Source organism: Dryobates pubescens, chromosome 4 (assembly GCF_014839835.1).
Source record: "Dryobates pubescens isolate bDryPub1 chromosome 4, bDryPub1.pri, whole genome shotgun sequence".
In the NCBI taxonomy this organism is placed as follows: domain Eukaryota; kingdom Metazoa; phylum Chordata; class Aves; order Piciformes; family Picidae; genus Dryobates; species Dryobates pubescens.
In genome coordinates this window covers 41,974,875-42,002,037 of record NC_071615.1, presented here as the reverse complement: position 1 = coordinate 42,002,037, position 27,163 = coordinate 41,974,875, and the positions used below count along the sequence as shown (strand labels likewise).

At 40.1% G+C, this 27,163-nt stretch overlaps 1 protein-coding gene across 1 annotated transcript; it reads right to left on the bottom strand.

Moving 5' to 3' along the window:
* Nucleotides 1–495: 495 nt before the first annotated feature.
* On the bottom strand, nt 496–23,665 carry KLHL7 (kelch like family member 7). Its single transcript, XM_054161181.1, has 11 exons — nt 23,382–23,665; nt 19,629–19,731; nt 18,638–18,731; nt 17,400–17,524; nt 15,641–15,816; nt 12,418–12,592; nt 10,878–11,020; nt 5,597–5,837; nt 2,599–2,800; nt 2,213–2,310; nt 496–859 (listed from the first exon to the last, which is right to left on the bottom strand). Exons 1-11 carry the CDS (start codon nt 23,499–23,501, stop codon nt 576–578), a joined length of 1,761 nt encoding a protein of 586 aa, XP_054017156.1. The 5' UTR covers nt 23,502–23,665; the 3' UTR covers nt 496–575.
* Nucleotides 23,666–27,163: the final 3,498 nt, after the last annotated feature.

Below are 27,163 nucleotides of genomic sequence, written 5' to 3'. Positions count from 1 at the left end.
AAGTCACTGGCGGAGAGCAGTTACCATTATCATCTAGAGAAGTGTAAAACCTATCCCCACCCTGGGATTCTTTATTATGCTGCTGTTCTTGCTCTTTCTTGATGAAAAGTCTTCATCGCATTCTAGTAAGATTTGTGCAGATAGGTACGAGAAAAACTTCTGCTCATTTCTCATGACCAACTGCATTTACTCACCTGTATTAAATGAAGAATCCCTGCAGCTGAGCACAGTAAAGTGTCACCTAACCAGAAACCTTCATCAAATGCTTTGAGCTCTTTTAAATAACTAGATTGGGTCTCATTCTTGAGAAGGCCACACAGAGAATCCTTTTAAAGGAAGATGCCATATGAACTCAGCTATGCAAGTAGATTCTCAAAACACATCCCCATCTCTCAAAACAGACAAGAAAATGGGCACGACAAAATCCATGTTATATAATATGCTGTATATACACAACTTGAAAGACTGCATCTCAGTTTCTGTTAACTCAAGATTCATTAAAACAAAGAAGCAAAGAAACAATGGCCATCTTTCCCCAAGTCCTTGAAGAATGTCTCGGCATTTCCTACAGGGCTTCAGGTCTCTAAAGTTTCTTCATTTGCCCCACAAGTGTCCACAACACAAATTAAACAACTTGTCACTGGGAAAGCACGGACTTTGGAGTTGGCTATCCACTTGTCTGTCTCAGTATTGTATTCAAGAATGTGCCCTAATCGACCAACACCCTGAAAGCCAGCCAGGACATAGACTACAGATCCCACAGCAGCACACTTCACGGTCACACCTTTCCATGGCATTGGAGACACCATCTTCCACTCATTCATCTTGATATCATAATATTCTACATTATCAAGGCCACCTACAAAGCAATGAGATAGATAACTGCTTATTACATTATACACGATGGACTGAACTAGAATATACAAATTATTCATTAAACTTAGTCTTTATTGTCAAGGTTTCAATCTAAACAGAAATACTGGAATTAAAAAAATAAATCCAAAATACAATGTGGAAAAAAGTCCCATGCTTCTAAATGGTTTGTTGATTTATGAATACCAAAAGACCAAATGTGAGAGGTATTGTAACAAATTTCACATTATACACTTTCTAGAGATGTAACATGTTGCTTTTTGAACAGAAGAACTAACAGTATTGAATTTCTTTCCCATTTGTGGTTACTGACAAAAACTCAAGAATCCACCTGAAACTTCCCTGTACTGAAGGCATTTTGTTCTAGAGGATCACCAGTAGTACCCGTACCAAAATTGGTCATTTTTTGATCTCTCTCCATTCCAATGTTAATATCATTGAAGTCTGAAAGCCTAAGACCCTTTGAAAAGGGTCAAGGGAATCAACTTGCTATTAGAGAATAGTTAATTGTGCCCAATATTTGCTTAATTAGAACACAAGGTAGTAATTATAGTATCTACAAACATTCTGTTATCTCTGTTTAACAGCTGTAAGAAGAGCCACAACTTTTCACTTCCAGTTCTGAATTGCTAGATTTGAGAGACTGAGAAACTTTTATTTAGTGTTAAGAGGTATGATTGTTTCACCCCAGACATAACTCTGCCCCATTATATCAGAACCAGGCAGGTTACAGAATATGAACAGCAAAACAATAACTTACTGCTTCAGTAGTAAAAAACTTCTAAAAGTGAATACACCAAGAGTTGGAAAAATGGCTATAACCATTTGATGAAGTGTTTGCACACACACAAGAGCAGCTTCTACTGTATTTTTGCAATCAATCATGGTGGAATAGTTACAGTAGCTAATTAAAATACAAGCTATAACCTGAGACAGCATTAATTGGAAGTAAAATATTCCAGTTACCATAAACAGTGATTAACACACCTCATAGCCAAGAGCTTTCCATTTTGAAAAGCACTTCAGAAAACCTGTATAATTAAATTATCCTGGGAAATAAACTATTACTCTTCTACTTTTAAAGATCGGAGATGAGCGGGTCATAAAGTACCTGCCCAGGACAGCAAGTCACATTTTAAAACTAAGGCAGTCAAAAGTTTTCACTTGTTCACCACTTAAAAATAGTTGACTAGCTTTAAAACTTTAAGCAACAATGCAACAGGACATGTATTATGGTTCTGCTCAGTTTTTCAGCTAAGCAGATTAGGAGTTATTCATTTGGAAAAAGGCCTCCATAAAATCTTCTGTGACACCTAGAGAATGAGTAGAATTAACATACCTGAGCCATTTTGTCCACCCACAGCAAATATTTTATCCTTTACAAACACCAGCCCGTGATTCTTCCTGGCTTCAATCATTGGACACAGCTCAGTCCACCTGGGGAAAAGAGAAAACCAAACTAGGAAAACTCCGTATTTTCTAGAAAGTAAGTACAAAACATACAAGTAAATGTAAACATAACCTAGGATTAGGAAAAAGAAAGATAGAAGAAAGCTGCTTGAGAAAAAAATGCTTTTAAGTAACTACAAATAACTTATTACTGCTTAGCTCAGGAAAATTCCTTACCACATACAGTTCTTCCTATTCCTTTATACTTCAGTTGTTTAGAGAGCGAGGAAAGCAAGAGAAGTGACCAAGAATAATCAGACTTGCCACAATACTTACGTTTCAGTGGCTGGATTATAAACTTCACAGGAATTTAGGACTCTTCCAGAAACATTGTTTCCCAGGCTTCCTCCACATACATAAATGAGACCGTTTGCCTCTACCATTCCATGGCTGCATCGCTGAGTCAGCATGCTGGGCTTCGTGTGCCAGCTTTCTGTTCGTGTGTCATAGCACTCAAATAAATACAGTGCAGAATTTCCTTAAAAAAATAGAAACCCACCAAAGTGGCATTAATTTTTATGGTTGTCTTTCAAGAGAAGTGTCTAACAGTAATTAACAAATTGATGCTTTATTTGTTAGTTGACAAAGGGAAAGCTGCTTTCCCACCTCCAAAAGCAGAGCTAAACAACTTGAAACTTGGGGCTGCTCAAAGTAGATACTTGTAATTCTTGACTGTTTTGTTCCAAAATATGCAACCATGTTTATAAAATTTGCTATTTGCATTTAAAAACAAAAAAATGAGGATTTGGGAAGAGGAGTGGGGTGGGGGATAAACACTGACCAGAGATACAACTAACTGGTCACACCTCCTGCTACTCTCACTTCTTGGAAATACACTGAAATTTCAGATGCACAGATGAAGCTAGCTTAGTAAACGTCACAGGAGTCTTTGCTCCAAGCAATGGGACTTGCCAAATTCCCAGAAAATACCTTGCCTTTGGGATTCAATAGCTTATGTCATAACATACTCCTGAATTACTAGCAACCACAAGACAGCTGTCCCTCATCATTCTACCTTCTTGGAGACTGGCAGATACCTGTTTTCTGGAAAGTGCAAGGTCTGTGTACTCTTCCCTCAAGGGCAAATAAAACTATTACTAAAAAAACCCCAATTTTCCTAATGAAGATAGACAGGAGCTTAAAGACTTGTGCTCAGATAACTAGCCAAGCCATATCCAAAGCAGAGAAGGCCAAATACAACTTCTCCCCCCCAAAAACCCAAACAGGATCCTTCTCCCCCTTGTTTCAATATAGTCACCTATAATGGATAAAGGTGTTTCCCTGTGTTCCCCTTCCCTTGACTTTCTATTTGAAAAAAATTAAGTGCTCTAACAGCACTCAGTACCAGCTGGGGACTCAAACCCTTAAGATTCCTATACTTCCACACCCCAAATACAGAGGCAGACTTCTATAAACTGTGCAAGTTTACTCCCACTATGTAATTCTTGATAGTATGGAGAGCAGTATAGAGTGGGACAATTTTTTCCCTTGATATAAATACACATGGTATTGATTTGAAGTTAGACATTCTCATCCATGAGAAGTACTGCAGAGTTATCTTTAAATGTCTGTTTTAAAACAACAACAAAAAGGGTAAAAGCTTCCATTTCCAGTATGCTCTCAAAATAATGTTAAATATTGTTCCTGCACCTAAATACAGTGGAAGAATTTAGTATGCTCAGCTTCCAAACTCTGCTAGCTGTTGCAAACAAAACAGTTCTCCAATCAAATCAAAAAAGGGAAAGAAGCCCTGTTTTCTGTAATGGACTGGCACAATAATGTGTCTGTCAAATGCTTCAATTGGTTCAAAAAACCCTACACTGCAGCATTTCGTCCAACTAATGGTTTCCCATAACTGCTGGTTCCAGATTAGAAAGTACTAGACATAGGATAGACTTTTCCAAACAAGCTGTGCATACTGGATTCCAAGAAAAAGAAACTTTGTTATTAATTTTTAGCTTTAACTATTCCATCAGGAATGACATTTATGGAAAGCAAAGTGAAACTGTAGTGATGGAAACAGATTTAAAGGAAAATACCTACATTAAAATTCTCACTTGTCATATTAAGTAATTGCAATGTATTAGAGAAACTACACAGTTGGTACCATACTTCCTTACTAACTGACTTGTGGGAAACTTGGAACGTCAATCTTCCTAGTCTTAAGGGAAGCCTATTTCAAGGAATGGGAATGGTGCCATTTCACACGGGTCACACTAGGTGGCGGTGAGGAGCTGTGGGAGCTACTGCTACATTAGACCTCTGCAATTTCACAAGTCAATCTAACATCACCTCAGTGGTACAACATCCCATTGACTTATCAATGGTAAGCCGATTATGACCTTTTCCCCTCTGCTCACCTCCCTCGGCAGCAAGGCAGAACTCAAAAGGATCTACTAGAAAATTTTTCCCTGGATCTAGGCTTTGGGATTTGTTGTTGGCCTTGGTTTTCATTTTTTTGTGCTGGAACACAGCTTTTTCTAAAGCTCTGTATTCTTACAGATAGAGCATACCTACATGCCAAGTTTTGGTTTGCTGACAATGTATCTGACCAAAAAAAAGAAGTTGCTGTAACAATGGCTTTAGTCACCCACTAGACCTCTTGAGGAAAGAGGAAAAAAACAACCCGACAACCTTAATTTTTTACTATGCAATAAGATCTAAAGAAGGCAGCATCTCTCTTTATACTGAAGCAAAACAGAACAAACTAACAGAGGATAACTTCTGTCATTTGACAGAAAAACAGGACAAACTCCTTTACAGGGCCAGGTATGATTTCACCACCAAAAGCAGTAGATTCAAAAGCTTCCTTTCAGTATTTTCCTTTAAGAAGCCCTTATTAGGCCTAACATATTTTGTGTACAAAGAAAGTCCTTGTCAAAATGCAGCTATTTTGTTCATACGTCGCAGGACATTTTAAACCATGCTGACTTTTGTGAATTTATAGAAGTAAGCCAAGAGCAAAGTGGGACTCCTAAAAATATATTTGCTTATCCCTAGTTAAGAGTTGCAGTGTACCTTATGCTCTATAGTTACTGTAAATATAAAACATTTCAATCAGTGAAACCATTTTAAAAATGCAACAGAAAGATTGTTGGATTGTGGGGAGGCTACTATCCTAAATATGGAAAACCGGAGTCATTAGGCTAACACAGCAACGTGCAGTTTCTTTTCAACAGTCATGCAAAAACCAGAAAAGTTGCCAGGTATCTATCTTTGTGCTTTTTTTTTTTTTTTTTTTTTTGGTTTGGTTTAAAGATTTTTAGCGTCTTACCCACTTCTGAACCACCAGATGTATAAATTTTGCCCTCAGCAGCACAGGCTGCAAGGCTATCACGAGGTGTTGGAGGTCCTAGCTTGGAATACCAGCTATCCTTCACCACATTGTAGCAGTCCATTCGCTTTATAGGGAAGAGCTGGGAACCACCCAAAATATAAACTACGTTGTCCCAGAAGACACAAGCTGCATCCCTGCGCTTTTCAAAGGGACATCGGATGTCTGTCCAGCTGTAATCCTGCATTACAAAGAACAAGTAATGTCTAATAGATTATAACACTTACCTGCACAGCGAGTGTTTTCAAACAGAGCTTTTCAGAGATTTAGATATGGTCAGTTTTAAAGCTCCTTTTCAAAACAAACATGAACACTGTTTATTGAAGGATACTCCTCAGGCGTACTCTTGAAAAATTCTCTTAGACACAGACATAGTTAGCTGCAATGAACCATGACATTATGAATTTCTATCTCCTTATTCCCTGCATACAGCTGCCCTGAAAAACAGATGCTTTTTTTATCCCCAACAGAACTGGCCTCCTGCTGCTATCATGTCAGAAACAATGCATGTGGATCAATACAGTAGGAGTGCATTTTCTTTTATAGGAATGGAAAAAGACATCTTACATACAGTAACAGATTATTTCTATTAAAAAAATAAATACAGAATATACCAAGCAAAGGCAATGGAAAAAGGAGTAGATAATATCCAAATTGACAAGCAACTCAGTTAAAAAGCTCCGATACATACTTTATTACCATAACAACTAGAAGCTTATTTACAGAATTTACAAAACACAAATGATCTATAGCTATCCACAGTTGATAGCATGAGAAATAGGGTAATGATCCATCACAAATACTGGCAGTCACGTTGCCCAGAAACTGATTTTGTGTGAATTGGCAAAATCAGTAAGTATAAAATATGGGTAATAATGCTCCCCAAAGCCTTAAGAACAAATTTGGCAACTGATGGCAGACCAGAACAGCATACAGCACAAGAAACACTTAAGTAATAGCATCTCACATATTCCATGAGCATAGCTTGTGTCCTGTACTGAACAGCAAAGTATGGGACCTTAACTGTTATCTGTGCCACCTCAGGATGGTCTAGCTCAACCTGCTTAATGACCTTCATTGCAATGGTTCACACAAAATGTTACATTACATTTTCTTTGCGAGGACATACTCCAAACACCTTGGTCAATGAGGAAGAACAGTGACTCCTACATGGGGGTTCAAAGAAAGAGGCAGAGCGTGTTATAGTCCAAAACATCTTACAATCTTTTCTTGTAGCATCCCCCATATCAAGAAGAGCTGGCAGGTGCATGTGGCCCTTTATGGTGAGAAACAGGTCCTGGGACATCCTAGAAAGGAAAGCCATACTACAGCATGGCAAAATAAATAGCTGCATAAATCTTAAGAAAATGTCTTAGTGCATTGTGCATGATCAATATATTTCCTAGTTTAAATTTCTGGCACTTGTACAAAAAAAACCCCAACAAACTGGTTTTTGGTTTTTTCCTTTACCTTTATAAGGGGCTGCAATCTGACTCACTTTTATGGGTTTGGTTCTTATCTACTATTTCATCCACACCTTTATCAAATGAAAAGCCATAACTGAGCATACTCAGCAGTATCCTTCTCTTTCAGCAGGAAGCAATTTAAGTCACTTTGTTGCAATGCTCTTCAGTGTTTATCTGCAGCACATAGAATTGTTTCAATTTATGCATTTTACACATTTAAGAAACATGCAGAAGAGTTGATTTATGCTGTAAACAAGATCCACATGACCATGGGCAGTGGCAAGCCTCATTTCTTGGGGGGCTGAGTAGGGAAAGAAAGGCAAAGATATGGCAACACTTCCCCCGCTGCTCTGTTTTCAACAAATTATGATGCAGGACATTAGAGGCAGAAGTTGTACCTTTGTATTTAATAGTGTTTGAAAGCTTTCCTCTTTCATGAATTTATTTAATCACTTAAACTACATCTGAATCTCCAAGCAGCCACAAGACCCTGTGACAAAAGTGGCACACATCATTGTGTTTTTCCTTGTTTTCAGTTGATACCTCCTCTTCCAAGTTTGTCACAGAAAACAGCAGACTTCTGTTATGGACAACCTCCCCACTAATAGCTTACAGCCAATAGCTTACAGCTTTGTGTCCTCCCAAAAGATATGCTGGTTCCCTTTTATCAAGAAACAGTGATGTCAGACATCTATTACCTTTTACTTGCCATTGCTGGTTTGCACTGGTAAAACTTCCAGTCATTTCTCGTCACTAGAGACAGCAGTTTCAAAAGAGTAAACATATTGCTGCCTCAGGATCCCATAAAGCCACGTATAATATTTTAGCAAGAACTTGTAAAACAAAAAGGCGTTTTCCACAAGTCAGGGGAAAAAAAGGCTTTCAAAAAAACCCCCAAACCATTCTGTGGAAAATTCAACAAGAAAATGCTTCCCACCACCATTAATAGGACATGTAGGATCTCTAGTAGTATTCTGAAACATCTCTACTCAAAATAGTGCCAGATTGCTCCACAAGTTTTATGTCCATCTGCATCTGTCCTGTTGCATCATTTTGCTCTCTCGATGAGGTACATGCATCAATAGAAATACCAGTTACAGGGCAACAAAGGCAAAAAAGTATAGGTTTAAAGTAATACTGCTAGCAGTCTCAACACACAGTAGTCAATCCATTCTTAGAGAACTTTCTGACAACAAGGAAATGAAAATCAACATTAGAAACCAATTTTGAATGCAAAGCAACCAGTGAAAATTGAAGTGTCTGCGCTAGTTTTATAGTGCTAGAATTGTTGAAATTTGTATCACAACTGAGAAAGTATTTTCAATAGTAGCATAGCATTTGTTGTGAACTGTTTGGAGTTTCTCTCTTTTTAAGCTGACATAAGAATTTAAATGATTGAATTTAATTAAAATCAGAAGCGAAGGACTAGGTCACTATTCCATCAGTTCAACAGACCAACTCAATTTCAATTCTTTTGCAAAGTTCTAACCTTGCAAGAGTAGATACACAAACTCTCTCTGCTCTATGGCACTTCCATCATCTTTTGATGGTTAAAGTCACTTAAGCACTGGAGCCTTACTTCTCTCACTTATTTGGCATGCACATGAAGCTAATCAAGCAGGGGTTCTGATCCTTGGTTTGTTGTACTTAAAAAGCTACTGTCACAGTTAAAGATCAAACTCTGATACTTGAGCAAAACACCCAGAAAAAGACCTTTGAACAGCTTAAGAGTTGGAAATGAAGCAAGTAAAAGCTATTTAACATACAAGACAGGCTAACTTTCGCATAAGCACCAGGAAAGCATTCAAGGAAGACATGCTTGTAAGAATCAGTATTTCTAATTAGCCACTTTTTGCTTTCTACTCCTGCCCCTTCCCCCCATTAATCCACATGCAAGGCCATAAAGCTTGACCAGTTCTGCAAAATTTCTTCCATTATACCTAGTCTATTAAAAGAGCTACTTTACCCTATGCTTTATAGACAGTTATATAAACACAACTTTTTTATCACAAAACAGATTCCTTTAATATTATAGTTTAGGTCTGACTTAAGATCATTTAACTACATACATAAAATTTTCCTTTCAGTTTCCGTTGCCTTTTGCTCCAACTCAACATACACTGAGATTAATATTTTTGAAACAAGTTTTCATAACATACATGGTGACAAGTATGTGGGGGGGGAGTATATTAGTTTCTACAGAGTGATGAAGCAATAATCCCCATCTTTCAAGTTCTGACTATCAGTGACATTAGGCACTTACGGAATTTAACCTCTCAGGTTAGTACAGAGATCCCATGCACACCATGCTGTTATTACCAAAGCCAATTAAGAACTGGGACAGTAAGTCTCAAAGCAAGTTTCCATCCTGCCTAAAAATCATCTTTGTTCCAACATAAGTAACTAGAGACTATAGAGAAAGCAACCTTGATCTGATTCCCCTCAGAAAGGTCAGAGCATATTGGGTGAATTGTTAACTTGTTAAAATGCCAAAAGCAAGTAATTGTTTGAAAAGAATTAATATCCCAATCAAAGACTTCTCAGCTCAGACCTTGGAAAAGAAGGAATTATCTGCTCTGTTCCCTTCACCTCCTCATCCCCAGATGGAGTATTGCTTTCTTACTTGAGCATGTGTATGGAAGAAAAAAAGTGGTAATCATTCAAGAATTTGGAATTCCCAATACAAATACGTATGAAATATCTCAAACTACATCAGCAGAACTAGCAGGTTTTTATCCAGATTAGAGCAGCACTCAAAGAAGGCAACTTTAAGGGAATGTGAATGATGAGTTAAAAAACATGTCCCAAGGGCTCTTCATTCCAAATTAGATTTGACAGGGCTCACACTGACTACAAAGTTCACACAGATAACACAAAACTGTGTGAAACTGTAATAAGCATTTAATATGATGAGTTAGAACAACCAGAACTTCAAGGGGATATTACATCTATGTGACTTCATAACCTGGAGAGCCCTGATGTTTACATAGCAGGTTTTTTTCTGCATTACTGCATGTTCCTGTCTGGTAAAACAGAATATGGATAATCCTTTTGCATGCAGCTGATCTTTCTGTATCATCTAGTCTGCATTGCCACACCATTCTTCAGAAAAATATGGAAAAAGCTTCAGGCAAAGCTCGCTTCCTCTAAATTTGTTGTAGAAACTTACTCTTTTCCACTGACAGAATACTTGGCTCCTAATTCTCCTTCTTGTAATACTCTCTTAAGAGCTAACAAAACAGTGAACGCTTGGTATTTAAAAGTGATTCAATATTTATAATAAATGCACTGAAAATCCACCTTACACACTAAAACTAGGTTCTAGACTAGCGTACAGGCCCATAATGCAACTTGTACTAAAGAGAAGCTGCTTACTCTCTGAACACATACATGCACACACATGCATACAGACTTTCATATTCCTAACCAATTACTTGGTATTTTGGTGACCTTTTAGTTAATTCCAGCTGTGGGACGCATATACCAATCAAATCTCAACTCAGATGGCTTTATCAGAACTCCATATCTAGTTGCTAATAAGCAAACATAGTAATTCTATTAATAATTACATCTAGATACACAAATGTGAACATACCTAATTACCCACACTCTTCCAACCGGACACCCAAAAGGCAGGGAATGCATCCTACCTATTACCATTTTGTAGACCATTACATCTCAGTTGATGACATCAGTAAATAAAACATGTAAGATTACAAACAGTGAACCTTAATGCATTCTGAGGTAACGATTACCTTTGGGTTAAAATATCTGCAGGACTGGGGCTGTGAGCCTCCAAACAGAGCAATGCGATAATCGTGCTTTTTTCTTCTTGGCCGCGTACCTTCCACTAACTCTTCTCTGTCTTCTGGGGAAAGCAGATGGTATCGCATCCCACCTGCGAGGAAGACAACCACCATTTGCAGATCCAGCATAGCTCATAAATGAAAAGGGATGTTTTAGAGGCAGGGATGAGGGGAGAGGGAGGGGAGAGATAAGGGGGAAACCAAGTTTCTAGATTACACCTGTACAACTTCATTTAAAAATGAGGAATGTGCAGCAACACATCCAGATTTACACTCTATTTCAAATTGCCTGCTCCAACTGAAGACAGGACATGGTATATAGTTATAATTGATATGTAACATGTATAACATGTTACATGCTGACTGATTGACCTGGTCATTTATTAAAACAAGCAACTAATTAAGAAAACCCAAAGAAAAGAAATGGGTGAACTGGGAGGGTAAAGAGGACAATATTCAAAGGGATTTGAATGCAATGAGAAGTCAACCATGCCTGCATTCTCACCCTCCAATTTCTGATTAACAAGGACTGCATCTCTAGCATACTCTTCCTCATAATAGCCCCTCATTTTTGTTCTTAGCTTGACAATGCAAACTATCAGTTAAAATTGCTGTAAGACTATAGGCATTCTCCTACAAAAAGTTCCAGAGAATGCAAAAATCATTGCAAGTCACTGAAACCAGACAAAAAAACTTTAGTTCTTAAACAACTGCATCCAAAACTCCATGTCATACAAGTAGCACAACTGAAATGTTAATGGTCAGCAAATACTTACCAACATACAGGTTAATTTGAAACTTGCTGATTGAGACTGAAGGAGAATGGTTGTGCACTGTTTTTTAGTTCTATGCTAAAATGAAGTCAACTAGTTAACTGTTAAGGAAATGGAAAAAAATCTTTCCAGAATGTTTGTCAACATCTAAGCTTTTCTTTCTTAGAAGATGATATCTTACAAATAGTGTCTAAAAGCAGAAGAAAAACTTGTCCCCCATCTTATCTGTGCTTTCAAGGAATGCACCTGTCTGCAGGCTCAATGGTCAGCATATATTAGGGAAAAAAAATAGCTTAATGTATGCTTTAACATTCTAATTTGCTTAGAAGCCTGAAAGCATTTGAATTTTTTTTACATAAAAATATGAATTCACTTAGGAATATGAACAATATTTGATCTATTGTGCCTGTCCCAAAGGCACAATAACACTTCCAATTACCCTAACAACTCACGGACAAATCTCCATTCCAGTACTTGTCATGGAGTTCATGTCATTTGCTAGGAGAAAAGAAATTAAAGTCACACTCTGTTACGTAAACTGAGTTTTATTTACATTATCACCTGTTAATTCAATTAAATACAGCACCCCTGAGGGAACACAGTCAAATTAATGCCAAAAATGTTGTCAGAATGTTTTAAAAAACAATTTTCCAAAAGGCTACAGCAGTTTTTCAGTTATACAGAACACAAAAGATTTTTGCTAGAGTTCAACTTACTGATCACCATTTTAAGGCATTCTGGGTTATCCTGAATAAGTGGTTCAGCCTGAACTGTTTTACTCAAGAAGTTCTTTGATATAAGAGGAAATCGGACTTTAGCAAGAATATCGACCATGTACGGCTGGCGATTTGGCTCATCGTACTTCAGCCATCTGACTGCTGCATCATAAACCTTAAACAAGAGAAGGAAAGAAAAGAATGAGGTACATCACCATATAGTAAAACAAATAATTAAACCTCAGTGCTCCACATTGATTCTTCTGCCTGTTAGATGTTAATTTATTCTAACATTTTACTATGTGGGGATCCATCATTGTCTGGTTCCAAAAAACCCCCAAACCACCACCAGCCAAGCCCCCCAAAAGCCAATGAACAAACATGAAGCACAGCAAATGCACAAGCACAGAATAAAATCCATCCACAAATGTGTTTTCAAAAAAAAACCCACAAACCACCACCAAACAACCTACCAAAAACATTACTTCTGCTGTTTAACCTTTTTCTCCTCCAAATGGGAAGCATAAATCTGCAATTTATTGGTTTTACAACAGTGGGTAACCCCTGCTCCAGGTTAAGTCTAATATGCTTTGAGTTCTGTGCCATAACACAGATACTTCACCAAAAATGTTGAAAGAGCATCTACTTGATATAGACCCTTCAGGTGATAAACTGCTTCTGTTACCAAATAGTGTTGTGGATCTGAATACATTGCTACTATTAAGTCTTAGGGGATCACTTGTATTAAAGTTTACCTGCAGACTACCATAAATTTACCATTCTGAGACTATCCCGTCTCCTTTAAAGGAAAAGATAATCTGTTTTCTTAGGGGACAGGGAGGACAGAACAGGGAAGGTAATCAAGAAATCTGATTTATGATTGTTCTCTGGGTCAGGAATGAAACAAAAAATCCCCTGCTATTTATATACTAAGATACCTCCATGCTGCTCTCAGGCATAACAATTTATGTTTGTGCTGCCGCTTCAGTCAACAATAATATCATTACAAGTGATAACACCCTCAATACACACTCCTGTAGCTGAAACTCATCACAACGATCAGTGACAAGTGCTGAAGATGTAATGTGGAAAGACATTTAATGGCAGATTCGGTGTTACCTGAAGGACTGCTAAACCACCTCAGCTATAATCCTGTAAAATGACCAGAGAGCAAGGGACAGCAAAGAAATACAGAAAATATTTAAAGCTCAGTTTCATCAGCTAAGGAATTTCCCCAGAATGACTAAGACAGGAACACTATCTCTTCATCAACAGAAACATTACTTGCATAAAGATAAAATAAAGGACAACTATTAAAGCTACCTTCCTTTTCACCACCCCCCGCCCATTGTAAATATACTTTAGACCATTACAAAATGTAGAATATGTCAACTCTAGCAGTAGTCCTGAGAACTAAGATTCCCATGGGAAAATAACCAAAGATTGGTGAGAAGAATTGTAAACATGCTCAAGTGACTTGCAGCTGGGCTGTGGAAAAACATAACATGCTAATTGTTGCTTAGTTATGTGTACTTGACAAGAACATCATCTGTGTTTAGATAACTCAGGGACACTTTATCAAACATCCCCTAGATTCCTGCCATGCTGTGGGAAAGATCAAAACACAGTGGAAAAAACACAGCATGCAAAAATCCTGGACACAGGTGAAAGGCACAGGCGCCAAAGCTTTTTCACTGTAGCAATGACAGAGTTCTACAGTGCCTGTGTTCCGTCTTTTGCACCTCTGCCAAATGCCATCTCTGAGATCCCCCAGTTAATGAAGTAACAGGAATAAATCCACCCTTTTCATTTCATCTGGGGTTTTCTGGTTGTTCCTCTCTCCTGCCTGGGTCAGCCCACATATCATCGGCAAAATTCTACAGTGTCATGCTTCACACTGCCACTTCCCTACAGGAATTTTAATAATGCCATACTGCCTACATAAAATTCCTACAACTGCTGCCAAGTTAAAGCATGCCGTCCTACCTTACCAACAGAACTGAAAGAAACTGAATTCCCAAGTGTCGTTTTAGCAGCAAGCCAAACAATATTTCCACCTTTGAGAATGTTACCTTGTAACCTGAACTTTTTCCACCATGTGACAAGAATGTTGAACTGTGACATAACTCATGTTTATACTTGTAACTATCCCAACTGTCATAGTGAATCACCTGATACTATCCCTCATTCTTAATAACTCTTATTTTCATTGGAGTTTGTTACTGCAACAGATACATTGAAGAAAAACACATTCATTCTGCAAAAGCTAAACTTCAGTCAGGAAGACATCCTCTTCCAAGTGGATACACTCAGCATCTTGGCTCTGAGATCCCTCTGTTGTACTTCAAAGGTATGAGTCAAGATGACAAACTCAAATTACCTAGTTCAAGCACCAGAACAGCATAGCTAAGAAGGGGAGATTTCAGTTTGTTTTCAACAGATTTGACTAAGAAGCTACAAGTAGTTACTCAGCAGCTACAGCCACCCTGCAATAGCCTTTGGGCTGAAGTACTGACACCTATACTCTATTTTCCAGCAGTGGGGAGAACAGGCTGGAAAGCAACCATTCAGGGCAGTACTATAAGCTGAATCAGGCCTTACAAATGGCACAGCTGTGAATGTAGTTTCTATCACAGGTTACAACTTCCATTTGAGTGAAACTCCAGGCTCCTTCCAACCATCTAGACTGTGTATACTTTAAACCTTCCACCAATCCATCACTGTCAATACATCTAGCTTTCAGTGTTTTGTTGATCTGGCTTCCAGATCCCTCAGTAACCCAAGACTAAATTGTTTTTGTGTATCCTTCCATGAGAACCAACTATTGTCTGAAATAGGTCTTTACCTGAGTGTGGTTTCAACCCAACAGCCATTGCAGAGCAGTTTGCTTACCACTCTGAAGTGGTGAACTTTCACCAACAGCACATGACCCCAGTCTACAAGCAACCAATATAATACATTAAACTTCATTCAGCTCACATACTATGGAATTAGAAGCCCATAGCTATGTAGAGGGAACGGGTTTGCTTAGTCCCTTTGTATCTTCTTATTTTGCTGAAACACACAACCACACTTCACATTCATTAGTACTGGGTTTTAACCAAGTTGGGGTGCACAGTTTACAATTTGGCAAGCATTGTAGGAACATCAGAAGCCATCAGTTCTTGATTGAAGAAAAAAAATTGTGAATTTCAATGCTCTAGATAGGAAACGGGGATCTCACCTGGTCCTCTGCCCTCACTGTCAGTGTATCTTGGTTCAAGAGATGAGTCACACGTTTAACATCAAGCTGAAGAAACTCATCTGTCTTGTAAACTTCAGTGAAATGCTGATGGATAAAGTCATCTGCAGTGGCTTTCAGCTCTGGACAGTCTAGGCATTCTGCTAACACGCTTATACCTATAAAACAAATGTTTAAAACCCCTTCTAAACGTGAACTGCAATAACATTTACTATATTAAAATAGAATAAAATTGCTGTAATTTCACTGATACTTGCAATCCCATTTTAGTATTGATTACCATGCTTTATTTTCTCCCCATTAAAACACATGTCATAATTCAACTGCAACTCAAGACAAATTAAAATAAGCGCAAGCTGCTGATCCCTATACCTAGTAAACTAGAGTCAGACCTTGTTGTATTAAGTATCTTTTCATCAGTATTTCCTCACTGTCTCCTTCCCCATTATGAAGATAACAGTATCTTAAAGTCTACCAGAACAGCTTGGGAAACTATCCAATTTTATGGTCTTCCCTGACCAGCTCATGCCCAATTTCCTTCAAGTCACAGTGAACGGAGATGTCTCTATACACATAGCAGGGTCAACTGCAGACCAACACACAAAAAAATGGTCAAGTTGATGCTTTTGCATGGCCAGAAGGTTAACATCAAGGTATAAAAAGCAACTGCTACTGAGAAACTCCATTTCCAACCTTCCCATTAGAAGCCAGGTACACAGAGAACTTCTCAACAGCAGCTTTTGCTCATCATGCTACAGTTGCCTTCCTATTGCAGGACAGATGGCAAGAGGGGTAGAAGCCACTTACCAACCTACAGGCTGCAACTAGACTGAGCTGCTCCAAGTATTACAATGTATACTAGAAAGATAAAATCTGAATAGATAACCTATGACAATTTCAAGAGATTCAAAATAAGCCAAATTTTTCAAACACTTTTAAAGGAAACAAAATCCAAGATACTGTGGACTTGCCCATGAGTCTGCACAGAACACATTTCATCTTGTAAACAACACTTTAAAGAAAAGCTTCCAATCTTTATCTCCCTTTATAACAAAAAGTGGCCCCAAAACAAGCTCTAAGTGCCATTTTCCTTAGAAGGCAATATCTGTCTTTCAGCAGTTGTTTTGGTCACAGCTGTACTGCAGTGAAGTGTCAGATGAATCTCTGTAATTCAGATAATCCACAAAACATTTCTAGTGATTATATAAACATCTAACATTACTAGCAGAATTACATGGCAAGTGTCAGTAAGAAACCCTATGAACAAATTTACCTTTTATCTCTGATTAAATAGACCAAATGTTAAGCATGAAGTAGCATTCGGTTCTATTTATTTTTTTTTTCTGTAACACTTTACATTTGAACTACAGAAGATATTTAACATTTCAACCAAAATTAAGAGCAACTAAAACCAGAAGTAACCTAAACTTATCCTGTTCATTCTTGTAGAAGATACACTAGTTTTGTAGAAATTTCAACTCTGTCAAATTTGGTCTCCAAGTACAGCAACAACAGGAAGCTCCACCTCCTAAGCAGCTGAGGTTCTCCAAACAAGAAGCTCCAGGGTGCTGTTAAGCTGGGATGAGACCTAACATAATCAGTATGTGCAAAGGACAACAGTTTAGACTCAGTAAAATTATTTTCCAGTAGATAAGTGCTACTGTCTTTTAGACAGTATTTGTTTTTCAGGAACAGCAAAGCTAAAAACTAAACAGTAAACTTAAGTCCGCATTTCTCTTACCAAGGCAATTGGAAGCATCAACTTGTTCTTTTAAAAAGTCCACACACATCTTTTTCACAGGTTCAATTTGATATTGGTTTGCTGCATCTAGTAAAGACTGGACATTATTGCTGTTAACTGAGATTCTGCAAAACAGAAGGTAGAAATTTAACATCACCAAAATTACACACTTTGTTTAGTTAAAAGGCAACTTAACACCAATTCACACAGATGACTAAATTGTTTCCCTGATATTTACCACAGTCTCAAGACATAGCCCCCCTTCATCATTTTTCCAAATTGCTTTCACATGCTCTGCTTTACCAAGGAAGGGCAGAGTCCTGAATTCTGAAGAACAAGCCTTCGAAGCAGGCCCTCTGCTGTGGCTTTGCTTTGTGTGCTTAACCACTTTCACAACACAGAAAATGAACAGAACCTTCTTCCTGGCACTCTCCTACACCCAAACAGTAATGAGCAAAGTCAGCCTAAATGCACCATCAGGACTGCTCTGACTGAATAGTTTAGAGTGCACAAGCAGAACCATCAGCCTGACAGCGCTTCAAGACAAGGTGCAGGGCCCACAGACAAAGGCACAGGCAGCAGGGAAGGCAAATACATGGTTGGACTGCTGGCACTGACTCTCTTACCACTGACGGATTATACAAGATTCCTCTCCAAGAAAGGAGAAAGCCTTCCTAAAGAGAGTTAATCCCATTAATACAAAGATAAAAGCCCTGCCATCTGTCCTGAGAGCTGATTAAGAAGTACTGTTTACAATCCTAGTCATCTGCATCAGCCCTGTTTGAGGAAAAAAGAAAAACAGCACCACACACAGACAACCTGAGATAGGAGGAAACGCTCTTCACAGAACGGTTATACACCTTGCTTTTCCTGAGATGAAGGTGTAACTCCTGGAAATGGTTCTGAGTGATAAAGAGAAACCCTGCTGATGCCAATAAGGGTCTGAATTTCAGAAAAATAAGAAGCATCATTTGCTTCCAGCACTGCAGCCAAAAGCTTGCAGTGCTTTGAATTGCTTTATGGAGACAACTATGGTTCTCTTTAGTCTGTTGGGCTTCCTACCAATTAAAAAGGAAAGGGAAGAAGGATGGAAAGTCAAGTCACATCAGGCTTTAAAAACAGTAAAAAATTGTAGTGGTAACAAAACTGGTGAATCATAAAAGCACTATTTTAAGATTTTAACATTTACAATTGGCAGGCTTCCTAGAAAAAACATCAGTTTTATATAACAAAACTACCTTGCAGTATAAGCAAACTCCACAAGCTGTTCAATAATGTCAGGTTCTGCATCTTTTAGCTCCACTTCAAAGGATTTTGATTCAAGCATATTTGCTGCAAACAGATTAAAACACACACTATATCAATGAGCCATTCTACAGTACATTTTGCAAACAGCAGAAATTAAAGTGATTATACAAAGTGATTATATACAGTTGATGCTGTTTGCCCAGGATGACTAACGCAGGTCAAGCAAGAAAGGAGGCAGTGGGACAAACAAGATAATTGGGGTGTGTGTATCAGATAAATTATGATGAACTGCCTTAAATAGAAAAGCTCATAAATGATGTTGAGTGCAGTGCAGACTGCCACATGAACACTACCAGAAGCAGAATGCAAAGGCTGCACTGTCAAAAGCCGTTTACATGTTCAAGCTGGTAACAAGAGACAGCTCTGAGGTCCCCAGACACAGCACTAAGTTTGCCCAGAGACAGTTACAAGCTGACCACTGGAAGGCATGGTTATTTTACTTCTACTCAACTTTAATGTGTATGTTACAGCACAGTAATTTTATACTTCATGGGTTAAGGCATGTAAAAGTAAGACAGATAATGCGTAACTGGATTTGCAAACATAGCATAAATGGAACAATATTTACACTTGTGAAAGCCCATTTCATACACAGAAGTGTCTAATGATGGGAAACAATGGGGCAGACATTCTGTCATGAGATTCAAAACTCCCAGTTTTCAGAGAGACCAACTCTAATACAGTCTATGTGCCCCAACTAATAAGCCAGATACATTTAAAGTAACACTGGATCAATATAGTTAAAAGGAAAATGAGGGCAAGGGTGAACAGATGAATGGAAGAACGACAAAATGAGGAAAATCTTCACTTACACTTGTCCCTGAAATTAACCATTTTCATAAAATAAATAGCTTATCAGCCACAAGTCAAACAGGATATCATCATGAAAGCTTATAATCAATCAATTTTGAAAAGACTTACTAGTAAACATCAAGTTAAAAAAATGACTGGCTGAAGCAAGTACAACACGATGAGCTGGGATCTTTCTGTCTTGAACCATAAGAATGACATCACACAGAGTTTTCTAAATCAGAGGAGAAACAAAAAACAACACACAACCTGAAAAAATAGAAATTTCAAAAGTCTTTCAACAATATTTCTTTAAAAACAACTAATGGAAATTAATTGCTTGTCTTAATCCACACAGCTAAAGGGAATTATGTAATAAAAAGGTTTTGTGAAAATCAAAGTTCAGTAACCTAAACAACTAGCAAAATTCACTTTAGTGACGAGTTTGTACCTTAAGGATGGTCATGACTAACAGGAGCTTTAAGTTTTTCCTACAGCACCTACATCAGCCTCCAGTAACAAGCTCCGCCGCACACAGCAGAGTTTGCATTTACATGACACTTCATCCATCAGTGCTGTCTTCTTCACTCAGCTGCTGATTCTCAAAAAAGCCTCAGAAAAGCCTCCTATCTGAAGACTGCCACCATATTGCTCAACTGGAGTGAAAGTGACAAGCAACTTCAAAGCATTTAATGAAATTTAAAGAAAATGTATCCAAAAAATACTGCTTCTGTGGCAGGGTTTGACTGGTCACACCTGATGAGCAACTAGCTTCCAGACTAAAAAAAAACCCACAAAAATTTCTCATTTCTTTGCTATTTATACATTAGTTTCTCCCCTAAAATGAGCTGCCATGCACTAGAACAGGAAGTGAGAGAACTCAAAAGTTGTCAAGAGACAGGAGGAGAGTAGGTGATTGGGGTAAAACCACATAATCTGAATAGATTTGCAGGTGGTATCTTAAGAAGGTATTTCCTGAAATAAATGCACAAGTTAGTTGTAACATCCTCTTTACTAAGAAAGAAAAGCTGAGCAGCACTGCTCCCTAAACACAGGAATTCATTTTTAGCTACTAAAGTTCATGGAACTGCTTTCAGAAACACCTACCTATACCCACCCCCAGTACTAATCCAGGAAAAGAGCACTTCTACTGCGAGATGTAAACACTTGCTTGGAACAGTGAGAGAGCGTTTTCACATGCAAACATCATCATCTAAGGCACACCTCAGGAGGCTGGTGATCCATATATCAAATAAACCTATTTTTTGATTTCCTGAAAGGACACTCAGAAGCATACATTGGACAAAATAGTTTTTTTAACAGTATGTTTTAATTAGTAGCTAGATGGGAAGGGGACACAGACATACAGCCTCTTTTGTACAGCTGTAGCTATAAATCATTTAGGATTGAAATAATAAGAAAACTGACCATTTGAGAAAAGTTTCAGAGGAAGTCCTTTAAAGCTGAAATTCCTAGCTCATCTGGTTCAAAACAGGCTTTGGAAACTAACCATACAAGATACCACAAAAATCATGCGGCAAAGATTTGCTTTGAACCCCATGCTGCATTTCTAAGATACATGTAGTATCTCAGCTCAGCATCTGAAACACCTCAGATATTCTGAGGCCCCTCTGCATGTGGGAAGAAGCATCTGTCAACCAAAACAAACCATCATTCTCATTTCTTTCTCTGGGCGTGACTCCTCTATTTCAACTAATGCTCTCCTGAGGATTTATGGACTTCTTTTCAAAAGCACCCACTGGTGTCCTTGAGTCGCCTCAATGAAGCAACAGATGACTGGTCTTACATTAACCAAAGGACACACCCAAGCATGAGCTTGCATTGGGGTGCTTCATCTTCCAAATAACAGGTTCAGCAACACCTTGCAACTCTTTCCCAGCTTCAGTCTCAATTTCTTCACTCTTGGCTTACCTACACTCAGCAACAAAGGATTTATGCACATGCCCTGTAGAACTCAAAGACATTGGCCACCTCACACTGGAGATGAGGAAGAAGTCCTCTGTGTACTAAAAATACTTGCCTCCAACATCTTACCAGTATTAAGTGCAGGCAGCTAACTCTCAACTCCCATATACACAGAGGCTGCTTCTAGATCCCAGCTCACACAAAAAAGCAGCCTCTCCAAAATTAGCTGTCCTTTCTAATCAGCCCATTTTCCTACAGCACTAAACTAATGCATTTAAATAGCTAGTGCTCCACATACATGTTGCTATTTCCACCACAGAAAAATTTACATTTATACCATATTTAGGTTTCATAACCACAGCATAGTTTCCAGCTTATCAAAATACATGAACAAGCTACCTATAAATCCTCTTAAACTTTAGCACAACTCATTAGCTGAACTAGTTCTGAACTCAGCTACACCTTGTAATGTTTACAGAAACAAAGCCTACATCAAAAAAGTAGATAATAGGCTTTAAGCCTCGACTCCTCTATTTGAAGTCTTAGAAACCAATTTGCTTTCTCAGGAGTTTAGTTGCACAAAATGGTTTCTGCAGACAACACAACAGATTGTGTATTAGTGAGAGAATACCAGGGGAGAAGGGATGGTGAAAAGCAGAATTAGCAGTGCTATCACTTGCTAGAACAGGACCCCAGCTGCTAACGAACACAGCACTAACACTGAAAGACAAACAGCTAAGCCTAGGAGATACAACACATGACAGTACCAAAGTCCCCAGCTGTTTTTGAACAGCTGGTTTCAGAGTCAGCTTTAATTCTGGCACCACACCACCACTTTTAAAGGAAGACATGTACCACAATCAACCCAGCTTCTCCCTTGAGGGTGGGGAGGTTAGAGTAGATGATCTCTGAGGTCCCTTCCAATCTAAGTCATTCTATGATATTCAAGAAGCTATACTGATCATCCTTCAGCTCTCAGAAGTCAGAGATTTTTAAGAAGGAAAAAAAAATTAAAATTAGCATTTACTTCAGTTTGGACAGCTCAACTGAAATCCACTCATATACTTACCATTTTGGTTTTAACTCTTGCTCTGTTGGTAAGCCACCTTTAATAAAAAGTAGGCTATTGATCTAGGCATCTGATCTACCAAAAAAGTGAGAATTTGCAAAGATGAGGAGGAGATTAGTCTCCTATACCACCACTGGCTTCTCAGTGAGATGACCAGATGTATTTGGTATGATGTGTATGAAGAAATGCCACCTGTGAAACTGAACATGGTTCCAGGTTGCCCCTCTCCCCCCACTGCAGCTTCACTACGCTGATACTGTTGCTGGGGACTACAGTCATTTTATTCACAGTTCTTAAGTAAAATCACCATCTTTATACTCCTTTCAGGTTTCTGCTTGAAAAGGGATATGGGGCTACTCTAACTAGAGAATCTCAGCCATCAATCACTGCTTAACTTCAGCCCTAACACAAGCAAGATGTATTTGATAAGGAAGCAGATTCACCATGTCTTCTGCCGTTGCTGTACAATGCGAACTTGTTACACTTGTGTCGGCATGCGGCAGCGGCGGCCCGAGCCTCCCGGAGTGGCTCAGGCCTATAACCCTACCCCGGCGGTGCCGAGCTCCCAAGAACGGTAGCCGAGGTTATTCACTGCGCTCGCACCCAGACGACGGAAAAGCCAAGCAAGCCTTCCCGCGATATGAAGGCTTTGGCTGCGGAGCATCACTGACTCCACTAGTACCGGCTAGCATCCCCGGCGGGGCTCGGAACTTAACACCGGAGAGCGCGCTACGGCTTGGCTCCGCGGGAGCCAGAGAACGTTACAGGGCGGCGGAGCCGGGTAACACACAGCCACCCCGAGAGTCGCAACCGTAAGCCTCGGGCCCCGCCGCAGCCCGCCACGGAGCCGGCGAGTAGCCCCAGACCCCAGGGGGCCACCGCTGTCATACCTGCTTGCGCATGGTGTTCATCACCCCCATAAAGCTCGCCAGCAGCTTCGCCTCCTCGCGGGCCGCGAGCTTCTTCTCCGTCTTCTTCTTGCTGCTCTTCTCAGACCCAGAGGCGGCCATGCTCCTGCACCTTCACTGCCGCGGACACCGGCGGCCCGCCGCCCTCACCGGAAAACATGCGCTGCCGGACGGCGAGCACCAATCCCCGACGCCCAGCACCGGGTCCACGAAGAAAAGAAGCAAACCACACCCGCCAGGTCGGGCCCAACAGTCGCCGCGGCGGAAAGGCTTCGGGCAGGGGCGGGGCCAGGCGCGCTGACGCCATCGGCCGGCGCGCGGCCCCTCCGCGGGATAAACAAAGGGCGGAGGGGTGCGCGTGCGTGGCGTGTTTCTGCTCGTGCCGGGAGCCCCGCGGGGCGGGGCTGAGCGTTGCGGTTGGACAAGACGCTCGGGAGCAGCCAGTCCAACCGTGGACCCTGCTCTACGAAGCTCACCCTCGAGCACCGCATCTAAACGACCTTCAATCACACCCAGCGGGGGTGACTCAACCATCTCCCTGGGCAGCACATTCCAATGCCTGACCACTCTTTCCCCGAAAAACAATGTTCTTAATGTCCAGTCTAAGCCTACCCTGTTGCAGTTTGAGGCCGTTCCCTCTTCTCCTATCGCTAATTACCCGTAAGAAGGGACTGGCTCCGACCTTTCTCTAACGTCTTTTCGGGTACTTGTAGAAAACGATGAGGTCTCCCCTAAGCCTCCTTCAGGCTAAACAGCCCCGGCTCCTTCAGTAGCTCTTCATAAGATTTATTCTCCAGGCCCTTCACCGGCTTCGTTGCCCTCCTCGGCACTCTGTCCAGCACCTCGCTCCGTCTGGAGGTGTTGTTGCTGCCCTCCAGAGGGCCGCGTCTTCGCTGTACTCGGGTGTGAGCAAGGGGCGGAAAGGGACAGCGCCCACGTGGAGGCCGTGTCGGCTGCCTCCCGAAGCACCTCACAGCTAGCTTTTACTTCATTGAAATAGACAGATTCAAACAGCTATCACTTGACTTTTCAGTAAGTTTGACAATTGCACCAAACTCGGTGGTACAGTCAATGTGCTTCAGTGAATGGATACCATCCAGGTTGCCCAAAGAAGTTTGGATGCCATTTGCTGGGTTGGACTGGGCTTTGAGCAACTTGGTCTAGCAGAAGGTGTCCTTGCCTATGGTAGTGGGGTTGAAACTAGATGGTCATTAAACCATGATTATATTATATAACAGCAAAAAATGAGAAATCTACACCTTTTCAACAACTTGTGAAAACTGGGAATGTGCATCTGGCCAATTTCAGCTTTCACAATGTAAAGAATTTATCTGTAGAGTCTTAATTTCAGGTTCAAAACAATCATGAGATACCTACATTATGTGTGGGATACACAAAAATAGCTATGCTGGTTCCATGAGTGCATCCCTCTGTTCTAGGAGATTTCTCAGTTAAGGAGTTTAGTTTACTGAGTCCAATGTCGGTTCTTGTGCTCGTAAGAGCTGAGGTGAGGAAGGCTAAAGCAAAGGTCTGCCCTCCTTCCCCTGGAGAGTTAATTTTAAGCAAAGAATTTACTGCTGGCTCCTATTACACTGATGGACACTGCCTGAGCACTTCAATACAGTGCTACCACTCTTGGGTTACCTTCTTTTGTACTTCACTGTCCCTGGGGTGGGCAGGGTTAGCTGACCTAATGAGTAGCACTAGTGTATAGTGTTAGTCATACAGCATAGTCCTAAGGAAAAGTAGCATTGGTAGCACAGTTCTTTAGCATTAGTCATAGCATCAGAAGAGGTGTCCAGGGAGATGGCTGTAACACAGGTAGGCAGCTAATGTGATGTCTGTATCCAGACTGGGCTCAAATGAGGGGTCAGCTATACCCAAATCCTGCAAGCAGCTTCAGTGGGATTTCAGAGTGTGGGTAACCTCCAATGCAGGGAACCTCTGTACTCCATAAGGGACAACATTCTACAAGGCCAGTTTCTTTCATCGAGTTTTCACTTCTTCAGGCCACAGTATGAGGTGAACAACTTGTTGAAGGAGCAGCGGGGGCCAGCTGCTCCTGGGGATCTAAGAGCAGAGTGTGATGCCAAGGCAGGTGGGAATGGCTGCATCACCAACAGGGAGCTGGCATGCTATGTGAGAGAGTTCTAGATTTACTTTAAATGCTCTTGAGATTAAATGTCATTTTAGCTGAGATAAGATTCTTATTCCTTCCTAATGAAATCAGCTATTATTTGTGTGTGTGCACATATGTGTGCATACAAGCACTACCATGTATAACAGAAGAAACATGCCAAGATGATAAAAAACCCCAAATATACAGAGTTCCTTGATTTCAGGTCCAGGATACCAGGATCTTGAAGGGATGGCAGAAAACACTGTAATCTCACAAATAAAAATCTCTTATGCAAGTTTTTGAGATAAAGGCTGGAAAGAAGAGGCAGCTTCTTGTGAAACCTGAGAAATGAAATTGAAATAATTTAAATGAATAGGCAGTTTGTAACATTTAATACAAATGAAAGCACCATAATGTGCTGAGTCTCTTCTAATACTGTTAAAGCACTCTACAAACATTAACAATTTAATTATATCCCTTGATTCACAAACTGAGGTTGAAATTAAAAATTGGAAAGGATTATCTTCTCTAAAGCTCATTTTATTTCTGAGTTTGACAGGGAAACCATTGATCTGGCACGAACAAAATCATATCCATTGTGGTTTCTGAAGTGTATCAAATTGCATTTTGAGTGATCTGCTAATGCTGCTAGGCAGGCTGGTGCGGGACAGCTGGATATCCAGCTGAACTGTTTTAGTGAATACTATTTACTTAATCCAATAATCTCTAATCCATAGTGTGGCAGGGATGTGTTTCCAGCTGAATTGATAAATGTATCATGCTGAAATGTAGACGATTAGCAAGGCCTAGCTCTGTGGTGCAGATTCAGAAAGATACAGGTGGGTCACGTTCAGCTCTTTATGCTGGTCTGGGACTGAAAATTTACAGCATCATTTTCTTTCAGGGGTGTATGTGCTCCTTTGGGCAGGAGGAATGCTCCTCAGTTACTTTGGCATTGAGGTGAGATTAATAATTTGTCTAGAAATGGTGACAATTCATCTGTCTTCTCTTTTTTTTCAATTTACAAAGTGGGACAGAAAGTAGAAGTTCTGAATCTGAATGTATGTGATATCTCATTATGAATGGTGTGGAGAAGGACCTGGGAGTCCTGGTGGAGAAGAAGTTATCCATGGGACAGCAATGTGCCCTTGTGGCCAAGAAGGCAAATGGGATCCTGGGGTGCATTAAGAAGAGTGTCCTGCAGATCGAGGGAGGTTCTCCTCCCCCCTGTATTCTACCCTAGTGAGACCCCACCTGGGATATTGCATCCAGTTCTGGGCTCCCCAGTTCAAGAGGGACAGGGATCTACTTGAGCGGAGTCTACAAGGATGATGAAGGGACTGGAGCACTGCCCTGTGAGGAAAGGCTGAGAGACCTGGGGCTGTTTAGGCTGGTGAGGAGAAGACTGAGAGGTGATCTAATAAATGTATATAAATATATGAGGGAGGGCTGAGTGTCAGGAAGAAAAGGATAGTTTCTTCTCACTTGTGCTCTGTTACAATATAATGGGCAATGGATGTAAACTACAGCACAGGAAGTTCCACCTCAACATGGGGAAGAACTTCTTCAAGAGTCTCAGAGCACTGGAACAGGTTCCCCAGGGAGGATGGAGACTTGCAAGACCTGTCAGGATGCATTCCTGTGC